The sequence below is a fragment of the Apteryx rowi genome, unplaced genomic scaffold (assembly GCF_003343035.1).
Source record: "Apteryx rowi isolate R43461 unplaced genomic scaffold, aptRow1 scaffold_163, whole genome shotgun sequence".
Lineage (NCBI taxonomy): Eukaryota > Metazoa > Chordata > Aves > Apterygiformes > Apterygidae > Apteryx > Apteryx rowi.
The window spans coordinates 213844-232632 of NW_020447897.1; the positions used below are offsets into that span (position 1 = coordinate 213844).

Genomic DNA, 18789 nt, shown 5'->3' on the forward strand with positions numbered 1-18789 from the left:
GACAGATTTTTAAAAGTATACAGTCAGTATGTTATGGTCTGATACTCTGAGCAATGGGCTGTCTCTCTGCGATGGCCAATTACTCTTAACTTTATGACAGTGAAGAAAAAGAAGATAAATCAAGGATTTTTGCAATTTGGGGCATTGTTTGTTTTGAATGGTTGACAGACCCAGGATCAATAGCTCAAAGTATGTAACATTAACATCAATCAGCTTTAAGAGGGAAGGAAGGGAGTCTAGCATATTTGCACAAAATGAATACAAGGGACCGCAAACATCAAAGCATGCACATATCTTTCTTTCCAGTGTTTAAAGAGGCATTTTGCATATTCCTGCTAGCTCTAGCAACCCCCACAATGACATGATTAGCAATACTTGAATACTCTTCCCTATACTCCATCTTTATCTGTCAATAATAACAGTGACAAACAGCCAGTTGGCTTAGCACATCAGATTCTGAAATCTTACCACTCATTAAATCATGGTCTTCAGAAATAAAAGTATTTATAAACACTTCTCTTCATTCTCTTCTACTGTATTTTGCCAAAATGCTCCACCAAACTAGGGCACCCCTAGACTGTTTGATGCTACAGTTTATAGTACTTGGGATTCTTACACAATATACATATGCCCATGACCAGCATTCAGTCAGTTCTCTGTACTATTTCCCAGCTCTTCATTTTCTTCATTTTACATTTCTCAGAGACAAATGCTTGGCCCTATTAACTTTTACAAAGGGGTGATAACAGCTGATATTTGTCTATAAGACCAGGATTCCTGCCATGCAGCTGAGAATACTCCAGAAAGGGGCGTTACAGAAACACAGTGGATGTACTCCTTATAAACAATAATCCTCGGTGCCAGGGAAAAATCATATACTAGGGAAACAATGGCCTTTGGAGCCAGACTGTCAATGTCAACTTTAGAGTCATGATATTTGACCTGGAGATTTGGAATTCATTATTCTGAGAGTTCAACAGCAAAAATCTGCCTTCTGACTCTCCTTTGGGAACAATCACACTGATTTCAGAAACAGCAAAGCTTTTCACTCAGGAAGACCACAGAAACTAATGAGAGTTCTTAAATTTTTATATTTGTCCCCACCATTTTCTGGAACTTACAGCTAAAAGCCATGAGTCAACAACATTTCTCAAAAAAACAAAAAAAAACAATGAAAAATATTGTTACCAAATAAATATGAAGAAGCACTATCTGGAAAATAAGCTATGGCACTGCATCTTCTGTAAAAAAAGCAAGCAGTTTTTCCCCACTTCTTACAGAATACCCATTCTGACATACAGAGGGTTCCTTTTTGACATTTTTGAGCTTTTGTGGTCAACATGATTGAAGCAAGCTGGTGAAACTGCAAGCAGCCTACTTATGTTTGACATGATTGCATTTTTTCACCYGACATAAGCCCAGTTTAATGCCCCATACTAGCTATTTTATCATTAATAAGGTCTCAGATGCATGAACATGCACCAGATAAAATTTTATATGCAGAATTTATAAACTGCCTTAAGAGGAAAAGAAAGAGGAGTAACATGCTGAAAAGCTCGTGGGAAGGAATAACTTTCAGTTATAATACGATGGGACACTATAGTCACTGACAAGAATAACATTATCTTATGGGAACTGATAATGCTTTTTTCTGGGAGGAAGTAGATGAAAGGATTTAGTACAGCTCCCACACTGAACATCTATGGATATTTATTTTAGTCAAATTAGGCCTGCTAGTGGATATTAATGAGCTGTGTGGAAACTTTGAAACAAAATTATGTGCCATAGTTAACCCACCAGCTTTGAAGCTGATGTGACAGAGACAAGCCTTACACGGATCCATCCCTTTTACATTAAAATTCAATTAAACAGCTCACTGATTTGTTAATAAGTATGAAGCACTCCAAAAAAAAAAGAAAACTGCTACATATTCTTCCAGGTAGTTTGCTTTTCAGTGGTTTGGTGGAAATTTTGGTTTACAATTTCTTAATTAAAGAAATAATAATAAATTAGCATGATAAATCAGCATGAATAAGACTAAGCAGCAAGCTTACAGCAAAATAGCTTAGGACTTGCAAAACATTAATGAAGTACAATACAAGTGAATATCACCAGTAAAAAAATTTAGCCTAGCAGCAATACATTAGACATAGAGCCATGGACCACGATAGCCTACAGTCAGCCCAGCAGGAACAGATAGCTGGTCATTTGGGCTGGAGAGGTCACAGGTACCCACATATTGTACAGTCTACCTACATGCTCTGAATGCTGCTGGCTACAAAGGTAATATATCTTCATTATGCAACACCACTGGGTCACCGGAAGCAAGAAACAATGGCCTTTCTTGTAATGTGTGGCAAGTGGACATTTTAGATAGAAAACAGCAAAAGAACATCTTTTCTATGTGATGCTTGGCATCATTCGGGAAAGGGAACACTCCCTGCACTTGAGTCTGTACTGCTGTCCACAGACTCCATCCCTTCTTATGTTCTCCATGACACAACTGCCTCTAGCCATGCACAGGAAATGCAAGCTAAACCAGAGGTGGATATCTTACCCAGTTTGAGCTAATCGTGAGTGGGAAATGTGGTATCTACTACAGCAAAGAAAACACCATCCTATAAATAAAAGCTGAGGCTTGTCAGCTCAAGGTTGGAAATGACGTTGTAAGAAATGTGTTGAAAGTTGTAAAACTCTGTTACGCCATCACCACATCCCTACCTGTCTTTTGGTCACAGTGCCATCCACAGGATCCACATACTCAAAGCTGTCTGTTCTTTCCACCCTGTAGATATTGCTACCCACAGCAAACTGCTGATTGCTGAATGACTTGTCAGTGATCAAAGTTTCCAGGTCTCTCATTATGAAATATGCAGTTCTGGGCTCCAAACCTTCATAATCAAACCTTGCATATATAAAAAAAGTAGAAACAAGAAATAAGTCCTCTACTGCTGAAAAAACATATCTGTTTTCACAAAACTCAATATATTCACAGTTAGCGGTTTACTGCTTGCCTAAAAAACCAGAGGTGGGCTACTGAAATACCCACTGCAAATTAAACCAGCACATGAACTAAGTCCTGTGCAACCTGCCAATTATGTGTGTGCACCACTGTTCTGTACTTGCCACCTGACTCTGAGTCAGCAGAACCCATTTAGAAAACACATGGTTTCCAAAGTAGCATAGAAAACACCACCAACACCCAGGCAGCTTTTGAGCTGGAGGACACAGTCAATACAGTTCTCAATAGCCAGGGGAAACAGAGAAAACTTAGCTAAGACTGCTAAGGAACAGCTGTATGCAGAAAAACATTATGGATATATAACCTCCACTGGATGAAGTCTACTCTGAGGGAAGGAGGGAGGGAGGGAGGGAGAGAGAGAGAGAAAAAGAGAGGAAAGAGAGGAAAGAGAGGCAGAAGCCAAGACAACATCTGTATCATGTAAAATCCCGTGAGAATTACCCCCTTTGAGACCCTACTAAAAATGAGTAAATGTCTCTTTGAAGGACTTCTCCTAACTTAAAAGTAGGCATAGTTCCTGTTATCGCTAAAATTGTCTGTATTCTCAAACGGAAGGACATACAGAAACAAATGCATGAGTAAATCTTGCTGAGATGTTGATTTTTGTTTCAACACTATGTAAACACTACTCCTATGGATTTCTCATGTAAATAATTTCGTATTTCTGTCATTTGATATCAGCAAAATCAGTTACCCACGTACTGGAAGGAAAATAAACACACTTGTCCTTCATTAAGTAAATAATTTTTGCTGCCGCTTACTCATCAGATAAAACTGCCTGCAGAACAGTGGCAATTTTTGTGCTGTGGACATAGTAAATACACACCTAAGTGCAGCTGAGGAGAGCTAATCAAGCCACAGTTGTAGAAGACTTGTCCTACTGACTGCATAAGCTCCTGTGACATTTCCTCATGTTTCTCACCTGCAGTAGTAGTGCCGGCCAAACTTTGTCCAGTGATCTCTGACAATCTCCTCCACGCTCTGCTTTCGAGCTGCTAGGATTGAAAGCCAAACTAGCACAGCCCACAGTCCATCTTTCTCTCGAAGGTGGTCGGACCCTAAAGAGACATAAGTAAAGCATGTTTTTCGGTATTGCTGCAATCAAGAAAACAAGGGGAGGAGGCTGGGTGAACTGCTCATTTAACTGTGTATGTCAGATATGGTAATCGGGAATGTATTAACTTCCACAGCTCTTGTATCTTCCAGGTTGATAAATGGAACCTATACTTAGGAGATGATGCACCTATATATGAACAAGTCTATATTACTAAGTTTAAAGGAAAAGATGCTACTTGGATAGAAGTGGTAGAAGTGGGAAAACATTTTTAACCATGATTCCTGCTCAATGACATACAGGGTGTTTTCACACATCTGGTAGTCTTTCCCAGAACTGGGCTAAATATGCAAGCTCTTGGTCATGAACCAGAATGTTCTGAGTTATGTGGGACAAGTTCAACAACATCTCCTTATCTCCACAGATGTTCATATGTCAAGCTGAGGAGAAACAATTTTACCATTCTGTGAAAAATGAAGATTTCCAGAATGTTCATGACCTCCCATCAGGACAAAAACCAAGAGCCTGAAAAATGTTTCTGGGAAAGAAACCCCCATCCCCTAACCAGAAAACAATAATCCCCCACCCCCTCTGATTTCTCCGTATCTCTCAGTGATAAGGATGTTTGAATGCTCAGATCTAAATTCTTTCCCAGGTTTATGTCTATGAAAAGAGAAAATGATCCAGCAGTGGGGACTGAAAACATTTCTGGAGTACCCATAGGCTTTAGCATATACTCTTGGATATGGGAGGCACAAGTTCAAGCTTAACAGGTGAATTCAAAAAAGCACAGATTTGAATCTGCAGTTCCCATGTCTGAAGCCCAAATGCCAACCTGGAATACTGGGCTGCTCTGCAATAGTTATGTAACATATCTTGACAAGTTTCTTTGAAGCTAAGAAGCTCTGCCTCTTAAAATTGGAGTCTATAAATCAGCAAGAAGTTTCAATAAAATCAGTATTTTCTAACAAAGAACTATTTCATGGCAAGATTCTTGGACACCTCATTAAGTGCCCTCTTCTTTGGGATAATTCAGAACAAACTTTTGTGGAAATCTGTATCCAAACCATATTACCCCATAATCACAAGGAAACATGCATTTCTGAGAATTAATACACTAAAACCTAAGATACCTGACACTCAGTAGATACTGAAGATGACTACTTATTCTAATATACTCAAGAAACTTGACTGAACAAGTCAAATCTGTGGCCATTACCCTGGCATAATGCCAGATTTGGTTGCAATGTTATCTTTTTCTGTCTGGTCTCCTGTTATGGAAACCTGGCTACAAAACGAGTGTGAAAATTCACAGGTTTTGCTTCCTGAGTGAATTGCAGCCACTTGGACAATAGGTGCCACTAGAAGACACTTAGCAAAATCCTACAGGATTCACAACTTGTACAAAATATTCTTCTTCAAAAACAAAAATCCTGTGGCAGCAAGACTGCTTTGCAGTTCTGCTGCTTTGCACGGGAGTCTGCAAATTCTACAGTCATCTATCAAAATGGCTGCTTTGCTGCTGGGAAATGATAAGGTTACCATAATATAAATCGATTGGCTACAGCAGCTAATCCTGCAAAAAACTGTCAACAGAAAATTAAAGGTGCATAGGTAAAACAGTAAGACCTGCAGAGAGTCACTGTAATTCCTAGGGTTCGCTCCATCTTCTAGTCACTATTGCCTTTGACTTGCAGTCTCTATTACTGGGAAAGAGAAATAGTCATGGCACTGACAGCTACTCGCACCCACTTAGTAAGAGTCCGTTGTCCTGGGCTTGTCACAGCTCTGCCTGCAACTCACGCTTCTTGCGATCCATTCAGCCTGGGGGGTGTGGATGTCAACCCCCCCCCGAATCTTACATAAGGAAAGTTTACTGAAGAGTTAACTAACAGCAAATAACTATTTCAGCACAATATCAGAGCTGTATAGGTAAGATTACTGAAGAGTTGCAAAGAGGAAAAATAAATGTTTCTAGAAGCCACAGCCAAAAAGACTTACGTGAAGATTATGCTTGTGTCTGCGAGTTTTGGCAATGCAGAAAGCTAGGACATTAAGTCGTGCAGAAGGATTTAGGAACTGAGACACACAAGAATTTTCCTTCACATTTGCAAAGTAGCTGTCATGATGGCAAGAACACTCCCATTCTGCACATTTTTTCTGCCTCAATCTGCAATCTGTGAGCTCCCTGGGACAAGGGCAGTCCTCTCGTGCAATGCCTACAGCAAAGGCTGGGCCTCTAGGAGCTGCTATCGCAGCAGCAGCAGCTCCCTGCGTTCCCCCTTCTGAGTCTCCGGGTGCTATCACAGCACGGAGTGCCGAGTAATCAGAATAAAAAGGGCAGGGTTATTTATGAGCTCTCAGTTATTTGCAATAACTTCAGATAAGAAAGGGAAACAAAATGCCACTTCACAGGAAGTCAGTCCTTCAAACAATCAGCTCCTCGCCTTTTCTACTCCCCCTTTATGATAAGAAGCTAGATCAGCTGAAGGATGCCTTCCACAGAAATACCGAGAATGAGGCCTGCAGATACTAGAGCGAGCTTTGCTCATTTACAGAGCAGACAGCCTGGTCATGACCATTTTATCATAGCCAAGAGGGTCTGTCCCCTAGACAACTTTGCCAGTGCCAGAACCAGGAAAACTAGGCAGGTTTCTGCCACTGCCACCAAGAGAGATCTCATGTATATCTTCTGCTTCCCACCACATCCATCACTCCTCTGGCAGCAGCAGGAAAAGCCGTCCAGGCACCATGGGGGCTGGTATTGGTGGTGGCTCCTGGTGGCTTCTCTCGCTGCGCCAAGAGAGCAGGGCACCAGGGGCAGCTGGGGCAGCCCCAGCCCCCAGTGACGCGGGGACATGGTGACCCCAGCCATTGGGATGGGGACAGGCCAGGGCCAGGCTTGGCAGCCAGGCAGGGGCAGGGCTGTGGCAGGGCTGGAGCTGGCACTGCTGCAGCATCATGGGGCAGGGAGTGATGGCCCCAAGCTGGGCTGAGATGGGGCCTGGCTTGGGCAGCAGAGAGGCCCTGGGGGTGGGCAGGGACAGAGAGGGCTGGCGGTGCCTGCAACGCCCTGACCACAGCAAGCTTGTTCCACCATGGCTCTTCCTTGTCCTCTTAATCTCCCTAGATATTCATCCCAAGCACTGAAAAATTCAACTTCACCGAAGCCTTGAAACCATCTCTGTTTGCTGGTATTACCAGAAACTTAAGTTGCTTAAGTATCTGAACAGATACTTGCAGCAAGTGGAGACATGGTGTAGAGCTAAACGTCCTAACGGCCTGTTCCAATGTAAGTCATGATTTGTTCTTCTGTTGTGTAACACTGTAGACTGCAAGCCATCAAATCGCACAGTGAAAGGCACAGCATTCATTCAGCAAAATGGTCTATACATCATGTTAGCTGCGCAAAGGTCTGAGCTAAACATGGAAGAAGAGATGCATTTTGATTTAGCAAATACTTCAAGTATGTTTTGTTGAACCTAAATGGTCCAGTGAAACATGGGCAGAAGAATTTTTGGAATGGCCTCTGTTGTGCTCCGAGCCCTGTGCTGGCACAACTTAAGCCCATAAATCTCCATGAAGAGGGATGAGTGTATACATGCACCATTCTTCTGATCCATTTAGCAGCTTTGGCATGTGCTATGTCCTTGTACGTCCTTCAGGACGTCAGACTGATTGTTGCTTCTCTGGAAAAAGAAAACACTAGAAGAAAGCAATCCAGAGACAAAAACCTGGATGGAAAAATCCGGAAGCAATCCAACAGGTCCAGAATCAAAAAGCGCTGATTAAAAATGCTAGCCTTTTGGGCACACAGCAACAATAAACCCATGTGCACAAGAAGTGTCCGAGTTAGTTCTTAGTAGGAGGAAAATTGACAACTGAGATTTCTCAAATCTTGTTTATTCCCTCCCTTTTGTTTCACCAGCATACCCGTCAGCTGGGTTACTGCTTGYATGTGTGTTATTCTTATTGCCTTTATTTCTTTTAGCAAACTAAAACCCTTCACCAAAACTCTGTTTTCTACCTACTATATCTTTGTCTGCAGGCGTCTTTGCTCACTCTCACTCTCTCTCGCTTTCTCACCTATTCCTTCTGCCCAGCTCAGATACTTGAAATACTTGGGATGAAGCTAGTTCCAGTGCCTCAGTTCAGCTAATAATATATTTATTCTGGTTTATATATCCAGTATCTATCGTCAGGGATCAGCAGAAGCAGAAGTGGTCAAATAAAAGGTGCTTGCAACTATGTATTCCTAACTAACAGTGGCTGTACCTTGCTGAGGGCTCTCAGCAACCCCAGCATCAATTCTCAGTGGTACTTTTTGTTCAGCCATCCAAAACATTAGTGAATTCTGGTCACGGTTAAAGGAGCTGAGGCAAGAAGGGGGAATAGAAGATTGGAATCAACGAATTTGTTTCTGCTTATCCCATTATATTTAATTTACCTATTTACCTTTGATAGGGGAAATTATAATAATGGCAACTACTTTGACAGCTTGTTTTTAAGTTAACCTGTCACATATTGCTTGATATAATTGTAGCAGAAGTTATTTTTTGCTACTGCAACAGTCAATTGCTATGGTCACACTCAGAGTAAACAATCTGGGAAAAACTGACATAGCATGTTCCCATTCATAAATAAGTACTCAATTTAAACAGGCTTAAAATGAAGTCTTGAGAATCAGTAGTCTGAGAAACAAAGCAAGCTCATCAAAAATATTCTTATCATTTTTCTGATACTGTAAAGTTGGTGGGCATACAGGCAATCTCTTACATCTTCTAATCCTGAAACAGACAGTGAGCCCAGAGCATCCTATGTGTCTAGAAAATATAACTGTTTTCCCCTAAATTAGTATCTGGCATGTTATGTTCTGTTAATGTGATTTTTAAAAACAAGAATCAGACTTAAGCAAGTATACAGACTCAGGTTTTTTTGTTTGCACACACTTTGCGTCTTACAAATCCATCTTCCAGAGATCTGAATCTTCATGATATTTTTGGCAAATGGAGATTTGGGGGCATATCATAAAGTAATGGTATTACTTTAGATTTGTATTACTCTAACAGAGATACATTCATCTCTTTAAATCTTTCATTACTCTCAGCAGTAGAACATCTTTATGCTCTCCATGAGTTCTTCTTCCACATAATCTTGCAGGAGAAGGTCACTAGTGTTACTGACATCTGAAAGTTTGGAGATGAAGCATGCAAATTTATGAAAAACGCAGCAATTACTGAAGTGGCTTACACAGAAGGAAGACAAACCAACCACACAGCTCTTTTAATTCTGATTAATAGTTTGCTGATGAAATTCAGATACTAATTGCTGCTGCTGACGCCCTTCTCTGAACTGTGTCCTGGGCATTACTCATAGCACCAGAAAGCTACTAACCTCATCTGACAAGCTCCCCACACTGCTACAAAAATGGAAGAAGTTTTTAAAGCGTTGGTTCAGTTCCAAGATTAGCTGCCAGAAAACAAGTCTGGGAAACACAGCCCTATGGGATGTTTTCAAAATCTTTTGTCCTTTTATAGCAGAAAATTTGCTTTTATTTACTGGACCAGAATCCCTTATGTTATAAAACCAGGGCTCCCTATTATTTGGAAATTCCAGCTGGGCTGGCTTACCTGTATGTACAACCAACCACTCTCCAATGTTGTCAGGTTAGTTTGACAATAGCATGTGGATCTCTAAAACCCCTTTGTCTTGCACAGAACAATAAGTTCCTTGCCCTGACCAGCTATATGGTACATTTCTTTAAATATTCCACACTGAAAGCTAAAGTAGTGCCAAGTTTCACTTCCCTGAAGAGAGAGGATTGAGGGGAAAGCTGTAAAGCTGATTCAAATGCCCAATACTGGAAGAAACTGGTGAGGATCATGCAGTTTAGGACATGATCAAAAGATCTGCAAAAGATAAGTATTTATTACTAAAACCAGTTTGCATTACTAAAGTATTGGTCATTGGCAAATCAGCCTGCATTTTACAAATATACCTCCTGGCATATGAGATACTTTCAGACTGCTCCATTCAATTGACAGACAATAAGAAAACTAAGGCAGGGAGAAAAATAAACTTTATGCATCATAGTTGTTGCATAATTGCTCTATATACCATCACTATTCATTTATGCAGAACTGCACACACTGAGAAATTTAAAACCCAGTCCTCAAGTTATCTGGATGCCCATGGGCTTGAATCTTGGGGGTTCATATTAGTCTTTAGAAGACATTGGCAAAAATGCAAGGTCAGGGGACCTTCTGTGCTGTTGATAAAGTGCTGTGAGTAACACAAAGTTCCTCTGACCAGACTGGACCAGGATGCACAGGTTAAGTGCTGCTGTAGATGCTGGCCAACAACATGTTGTTCAAGTACCTTACAGCTTGCAAGAGACAGGATTTATCAAGCATCTGAAGGATTAAGGATAGGAGAGGAGGAGAACCAGATTAAGACAGGATCACAGAGAATGCAAGGAATGCAGAGACTGGTGTGAGGTCAGGAGAGGGGAGCTGAAAAATGGGAAGAGAGGCTATAGCACAAAATACAATTGTTCTAGAGCTYCACAAAAGGATACAAGTGAGGAGAAAAAAGTCAAGGGAAGGGAGGTAGAGGGGTTACAAGAATATCTTGCCCACCTAGTGTTACAAGCAAGCTCCAGAGGCCCTTCCTTGACCTCCATGAGACACCYGTCCCTCTCTCCCACCTTCAACAACCATCTGCTACTCTGGGCACTGAGAGCAGTGACACCGTCAGTGTTTCAGTAGGTGAGCACAGCCCTGAAACCACTTATCTTCATTTCTATATAACTGATCTGCAGGGCTAAAGTCCACCAATGCTTGGGGACAGTCTACCGAGCGATAACCCCAACATGAATGTCAGGTCAAGCTTTCAAGGTGACAGATAAATACAATGTCTGTTTGGTTGCTTTTTTATAATGGCACCATAAAGTTTTCCTGACAAATCTCCTTTAAAGCCAGGCCTCTACTAATCAATCAGAGATTTTTCTCTTCTCCCTGAGATGGGACGTACTTGCAAGAATGACACATCAACATCACTGGATGCAGATGTTCCAGGAGCCATACCTTCGAAGCAGAAATAGGCTTGAAGGGGTGATTTATGCTTTACAGACCTCCACAGACAAAACTGCAGGTAGTAAGAGATGCTGCACTCAGTAGGTCATGGTGCCCAGCTGCACTACAGCCTGTGGGGACTCAACATCAGATTCCTTTAGGCTCCTTCAAGTCACAAATCACCTTTACCTTCCTTCAGCCTGACGATGTAGGCACGATTTTTTTCCAAATAATTTGGATGCTCATAAGGTCATCTTGCTGTCTTGAGAACCACCGAGTTTCATGGAAATATGTATTTTTGCATGGACAGGAGGAACTTATTTAGAGAGAAGGGGTTTCAGAACTGGCCTGGTGAAAAAGCATTAAAAAGCTGTGAGGGTTGAAAACTCCCTGGTCCAGACTTCTCACTGGCAAATGGAGAGAGAGAGAGCAACATATGGCAGAATATGACAACACTTACCAAACGATACAAGATCTTCCTGCTTTTGAAAATACCCCTTTCTACAACGTTTCAAAAATTGTCACTCAAAAACTCTTTGAACACCATTTGAAAATATCTATCCAAAAGATACATTTATCCAAGTGAACAATACAAATCTGTGCCAACCACAGCAACTGAGCCCAGGCACCCAGGTTGCTAATCATGGAACAGGAGTTCATATTCACGACACAAAGGAAAATAAACATTCACTATTCACTTTAATTCACTTTCTTCTTACAGATAGACACTCAAAGAAATCTAATGCAGTTTTGCTTCTTCCATCACAGTCCATCCAGATAGTCACAGAAAAGTTAATGAGAGTCTAGTGCATAAAAAGGCATGTGCATGGCTTAAAGGTTTCAGAAGGGTATCCTCAATTTTAAACAAGTAGCATCCAGCTCTAACTGACCTCAGATAACTTAGTACTCAACTTAACTCAATCAAAACAACATAAAGTTTCTACCCAAATTTGACTACATGACAAATAATTTTCTAAGAAAAGCTGTAGCCAATGAATTATTCCACAAAAAAAAGAACTTCATGGAACTGTCATCAAAATACAAAATAAGTGTCTAGCCAGGCAAACAGTTAAGTTATTCTGATACATGTTTATTCAAAAATACATGTAACATAATGCTGCTAATGAAAAAAAGAAGAATTCCTTTGACAAAATCCAGGAGTGAAAAGAACACACACTGTGAAATTTATCAGTTTTTCTTGCAAGTATGTGTGCAGATTTATAGACTACAAATGCTTCCTCTGACAATACCGAATTCATGGGGGCTGCTCAGCTTTGTCATTCATACTGCACTGTATTGTTTGACTGGTTCTTGGGACAGACAAASGAAAATACTTAGGGAAAACACAGATGCTGGCATGCAGTGCAAGTTATTTCGTTCTAGAAATGATTTTATCACTGTCAGGCTTTCCAGTAATTGTGATGTCCTAAAAAGCGATGCCTGGAACAGGTTTGATTAGACATACCAATTCTCATACTCTATGTACCAAACACTGTTGCTGTCTGTGATGAAAAACCATTACAGTGAGACCAGTGGGACCTTTCACATTCAAGTCAGAAGAGTATGACAGGCAACTCCAAAAGTTGTCTAGACAGTAACAAGATGGTCTTGAGCTCCTGAATATCTACTTCTTACACTTTTCAAACCTCTAGGTATGCGGACACCAGAGGTTTGAAGTGGACTCTCAAGATATGAGCAACTGACAGTCCTTTGTTCAAGCACAAGATAGAATTAATTTGCTGATTCTTTCGGCTCTGACTTTAAGCACCCAAGAAAATGACTGTCATTGAAAGTCCACGGAAAATTTTGATTAGGGATTGCTTACCAGTGCCAAAGCTTTCCTCTCCACAAAGCGAGCAACGTCCAGAGTCCATGAGATTGGAAAAATACCTCCACCCTGTTGGTGTTTCATACACAGGAACTTTCATTACTTTAGCCACTCTAGAAAAGACACAATAGAACATCACACAATTAAGACAGTGCTTTTTTTGCATGGTTTGAGATCAGCTGGGGACTATATTAGGTCTTGCTGCATCTCCTTTGTACTCTGCAGCTGGGCTATGAAGTAAAACATAGGAGAATAGATCAAAATCAGTTCCAAACTGATTCTTGTCTCAGAATCTGACTTCAGCCAAAACCTGGATATGTTTATGCACTCAAGTGTAGTATTTTGGTGAAGGAAGAAACCTCAGCTAAGTGGGCTTTACCAGGATCTTTCAATTCTTAGTGAGCAACAACCAGTTATAGCTACAGATACACAGATACGTTATATTAGTATTTCTAATGAAGGTTATAAAACCACATTGAAGCACCTTCCTTTATAAAACATAGGTGGCCCACAGCTACATGTTTGAGAGACACTTTTATTTCTATTCACGTATTCAAAGCCAAGACAATTCAGGACCGTTTACATGGTGCAGCATCCGCTCTAACAAAGCTTTCCCAGACCTGAGCCTGAATTTACTTTCCCTATCTCCCGTGACACATCTACAAAACAATGCTCCCCAGCTACTTAGCTGACTGACCTGCCAGTATTCTCAAGAATCAAATAAAACCACTATATGTGCTGGATCTGCCTTCTTTTCCTCAGTTACAAACTCTGCTGAAAAAAACCTTGCTTGGACTAAAAACAAATCCTCTAAGAAACCCATTACCAAACTGAAGATTTATCCAGAATGAATATTACCATTCTTCTTGTTCCTAATCATATTTGCTTGCTCTCATTTTGTGCTTAAGATTTGCAGTCTAATATTTTTTAATATGAAAATAAGACTTAAAAAATGGTCAAGCAATCTGACTGACTAACAAGGACCTTAATACTTCCTCAGGACTGCTGCAACAATCACTTGATCCCATCCCACAGGAAAACACTTGAGGTGAGATGCTTTGTCTAATTTCAGCTGCAGTCAGGCCCAGGCAAAGCAGATCCCTCAGGTGGGATTCATTCCATAACATGTCATTCCACCTARCACTATCTACTCAGAAGTCAGAGTGTCGAGGCTAAAGCTGTCACCTCTCTGATCAACAGAAAGAGACCTGTCTTCAGAGAGTCCTTCACCCTGTTTAGATGGGTAAAAGGTAGACAGGATGAACCGGCCAAACATGGTAAAACTGACCTTTTTGAAACCTGGTGCCTAAATGCAATGGACAGTTCAGCCTTTAAATATTGTCTCTGAAATCAGCACTGTATTAAGTCTCCAAATCCACTGTTTTTTTTCCACCTAATAGATCTCCATTGATATCTAAGTCTCCAGCTGTTCAGCCTAGATGTTCATGTTTGTATTTATATATTAAACTTAAAAAGGGTGTTTTATAAATGAGATCATATAAGAGCTGCTGATACTTATTTGAAAAGGAGCTAGTGAGGTATGTGAAGAAAAAAGAATATTATCAAAAGGATTGATCTTGAACTTGGTTTCCATGTCTCTAGTTCAGAGGTGGAGGCAAGTGTACACATTCTTGTGTTTTTATAGCAAAAAGTATATTATTGGCCTTTAGAAATAGTACTGCATAAGCCAGGTTATACAGTGCAGAGCTGAACAGGCATCTGGGTGGCTCTGCAAGAACTCAAGAACATAAAAAGATTTAATCTCAGTGTGATAGTAAGTGCAGACTTGGAATGGGACCATAATGCCAAAAAACAAAAAACAATCAAACAGAAAACAATGGCTAACACTCTGGAAGAGCAAAACCAATTCTCTTGAGGTAGCCTAACAATACTCCAGGAATATCTATGCTTGCAGAACCATCTCCATATCCTGGTACTGTTTTTGGAGAAGGAAATTCTTTCTCTTTCCCTGTTCCATATTCCACTAGTCTGGGGATAAACAGTCTCATGGGTCTATATTGATCAGCATTGAAGGTTTATCAGGCCTCTCACACTTTTTCAAATTTTTCTATTAACTAGGACAGCACTGAAAATATGGATGATAATTCTGTTGGCATGAGGTTAAACTAAGCCTTTCAAACAAGCAAGCAAACATAATATACATACGAACAGAATTTTATAGCAAAATATGGTAGATTGTTTCCTGCAATATTTTTTCATTCCTGAGTCTAAGACTTTAACAGAGTAAATAAGTAGAAGCAGCAAATTAGGCCAACTTTAGCCACTTCTGTTCAGCAGCACTGGGGAAAAGACAGCTACATAATATCATGCAAGAAATGCACAAGATCTAGTACATGATGGACTAGACAACATATCCCATTCTAATCCTAGATTGTTTCTGCTATTAGCTGTGCTTAGAGGAGGTTCATTTACCCCTCTATGCCTATTTTTCCCATTTAGACTGTCACTTCTTTGGGCAAGGACTAGCCCTGTTTTCATAGTTCTGAATATGAAAAGGCTTCAATCCCAGCTGAGTAATGAGAACTACAGTAACCTTTAAAATAATCTTTCTTTGTCTCAAAGCTTCAGAAAGGTAATAGTACTAATAAACAAATACCCTGCATTAACATTTAAAWACTATAATATCTGACAAGATTGCCATATCATCTCATTAAGGTAGCAGTGGGCAGAACCCCATCCTAAGTGTGGGGCTGTGTAATGATTAGAGGGTGATAACGCGAGAAAATAAAGCTCCTGAAATTATCCCTGTCCACAGATCTGTGTCTACAATCTCAGTAATATCAGGAGAATGTACATTTCATATACGGCAGCCTTAAAGAACCAGTGTTATCTACCAGTACCATTTACTGGCAGCAGATCATATGTATCAGTAAATAAAGGGAATAGTCCCAGTGGGTCTGGACCTACAGAGACACCTTTGAAGAGCACTGCTGCATGGGCTGCAGATTCTTCTAGCAATACACAAAGCAGTTAAATAATCTCAAGAATACATAAACCTGCCCCTGGCAGTCAAGAGCTGCTTTCAGAGACACTGTACTAGCTTCATAACTTCACAAAATGCTTTAGTTTCCCATGCTAACTGTGTGACATCACTAGGACTGAGGATGAGAGCTATAAAAGGCACACTAAAAACCAAATGCTTCCTTTTCTTTATATTGTCATACCATGGAAATAAAGGATCATTAATGGAAGTCTCAATAAATACAGAATGTGCCCTTCTGCAATCTATAGGCAATTAAAGCAAATGATCACCCCAGAAACCATGAGGGGGATTCCCACAGGAAGGCACACAAACATGAATAATGTGCTGCATCAGACTAAACAAATAACAATGAAGACCACAGAAAAATAACCTCAGAGGAAGGAAACATATGTTCTGCAACTGGGAAATTAGTAAATCTTCAAAGCCAGAGAAAACAAAGATTAAATGCTGGAAGGGGGAAGGACTGAAACTCCTCTGCACCTATATATTTTTCTAAACAAGAAGTATGACTGGATTCAGTGCAGAGAAAGTTAAAAAAACACTCTTCATTCACGAAAACCTTTTTTTAAGTTGCAAAATCAGAACTGTCAGACACTGCCAGCCAGATACAGGAAAAAGTCTGCCAACTCAGACAGAAGGGTAACATTCCTTCTGAACCAAAATTTGTAAATGGGTTTATATGTACTGCAGAAGCTTTGGGGGAATTCCTAATGCAGCATATGACTTCATGACAAGTTTGAAAGAAACTAATAGAATATTTTATTCTGCTAGGCAAATAAATGCTTCAGATGAGGCATAACTGGATTTCTGGAAATTGCAATTCAGAAAGAATGAATGCTGGTGAGTAAAGGGAAAGGTTCTTGTTTTGCCTCTAAGGTTCTCAGATCTGTTAATTACAATCTATGATGTTTTTAGCTATTTGCCTCCACAGGACAGTTCAAGCAACTCTAAATATATACAGTATTTTAAATTTCTCTTCTTCTTTCTGTATGTTCCCACTGGACTCTGTTTGCGTTCTTGGATACCTACATCTGGGGAGCTACAAATGGAAATCATGTTCTTACCATAAAGTTTTCATTGTTCGTACGAGATCTCTTAGTCAGACAGGATACCATTTTTCTCAGAAACTGGTTTTGGAACTGGCTGCAAAGAAATTCTAATTTGTAGCATGGACTTCTAACTTTCTAATTCTAACTTGATGCATGGATGCATCATTTCATTCATCTCAGAGTAAATTTGGTATGTTCTTATACATATTTATATATATGTACAATACATCAGCATCAAGATACAGATGCAGTAGTGCTCCAGACAAGACAATGCCCCAAACTCTGGTTTCTCTGGATGTAGGTGTTAGCTATCAAAAAAGCCAACTTGATGGATGGAATGTACTTTCCAACTAGTTCAAAGTGAAACCTGAAGGAAAATATGCCTTATAAACAGGTTCATATTCCTAGTCTATTTGAAGTAAAAGCAGTCTATTTATGTCTAACCACACAGTTGATATACCTGTGTTTATATGTTCTGTAAGAATGAACTATGTAGAAGCAATAGAGCAAACTGTGGATGTTCTGGATCTTATCATCTCAGACATTTAATGGGACAGACTTCAAACAGTACTCTTGCTTGCCTTCTTTCAACTTAAGTGCTGACTACATCAATGAGATTACACAATAAAGTTTTTTGTGCCTGTGCATAGCACTAGCTAGCTCTTGCTAGACTGGGACAGATGTATATAAACTTGCACCTAAATCGTAGGAAAATCATTTTAGTTATTGTGCACATATCAGAGCTAATTGTATTTATGTTCCCAGCATGCTGAAACACAAATTAAGGGAAAAAAAAATCCAAATAAGAGGGAAGTGTGCTTTTTGCAGTAACATATATATTTTAAAGCTATATTTTGTGAAATAAAAAAAAAACATCAGCAGCTGTTTTTAGATGGAGAAATAATAAAGTAAGTTAAAAAAATACAAATTATTTTAGGATTATGAAGATAGTTAAATTTATTCTCCGACTGTAGGACTTCACTCTCATTTTTATTTTGAAGAGTTAGTCCCACACTACCTATTCTGATCTTCCACTTTTTATTTAACTATTAGAAGAACAAAATGCGGCTGTGAGAATGAGCTTGAGTTATTTCATCACTAGAAAACAGAACCATGCGAGAGTTTAGTATCAACACAGAACTGCTAAGCCAATTCTTGACCTCTCCAATAAGAGCCATCAAAGCCTGAGCTGACCAGTTCATAATAAAGGTAATAATGAACGTAATAATAAGCTTCACAATGAAGACTAGAACTTTTGAAAATTTCCTGCCAGAAAAGAAAATTAACAACTAGTTCTAAAATTGCCTCAGAAAGCCTTAACAGACTAATGTGGAAAACTTGTCGATCCTTCACGAGGCAACTGGATTGCTTATTTTACAACTACACATTAAAATGCCCCAGATATTCTTCCTTGTACTTCACTGCCTTATGCATGTCATCTAACTGGGAAAACACTGGGATATAGGACTCTCCATAGCCCAAATCATTGTACTTGGCATTAGAGCAAAAATATGATCCTGCTTAAACTGTGCATAAAGATCACCTTCCATTGAACAAATTTGTTCTCTTACATTAAAGGGTTAAAGAAACACTCTTGTGATGCCTTTCTCTCTCTCAGTTTTCCATCCAGCGGAGACAACAGACTGTTTTTTATGGAAGGACGAATAAAGGCCAAGCGGCCCTTGAGGGTATCTCTCAGTCACTGTGGCTTTGTACTAACAAAACACCACTCACTTCAGCAGAATCACCCTGACTTACC

The 18789-nt window shown here is 39.9% G+C and overlaps 1 protein-coding gene across 1 annotated transcript in view; it reads right to left on the bottom strand.

Moving 5' to 3' along the window:
* The window catches only part of PGM5 (phosphoglucomutase 5), a 73417-nt gene that overhangs the window by 13090 nt on the left and 41538 nt on the right, over nucleotides 1-18789 (bottom strand). The window contains exons 7-9 of the mRNA XM_026059997.1: nucleotides 12975-13090; nucleotides 3945-4080; nucleotides 2722-2905 (exon numbers count right to left, since the gene is read on the bottom strand). Of these exons, the coding sequence (XP_025915782.1) occupies nucleotides 2722-2905; nucleotides 3945-4080; nucleotides 12975-13090 (436 nt within the window). The remainder of the gene's footprint in view (nucleotides 1-2721; nucleotides 2906-3944; nucleotides 4081-12974; nucleotides 13091-18789) is intronic.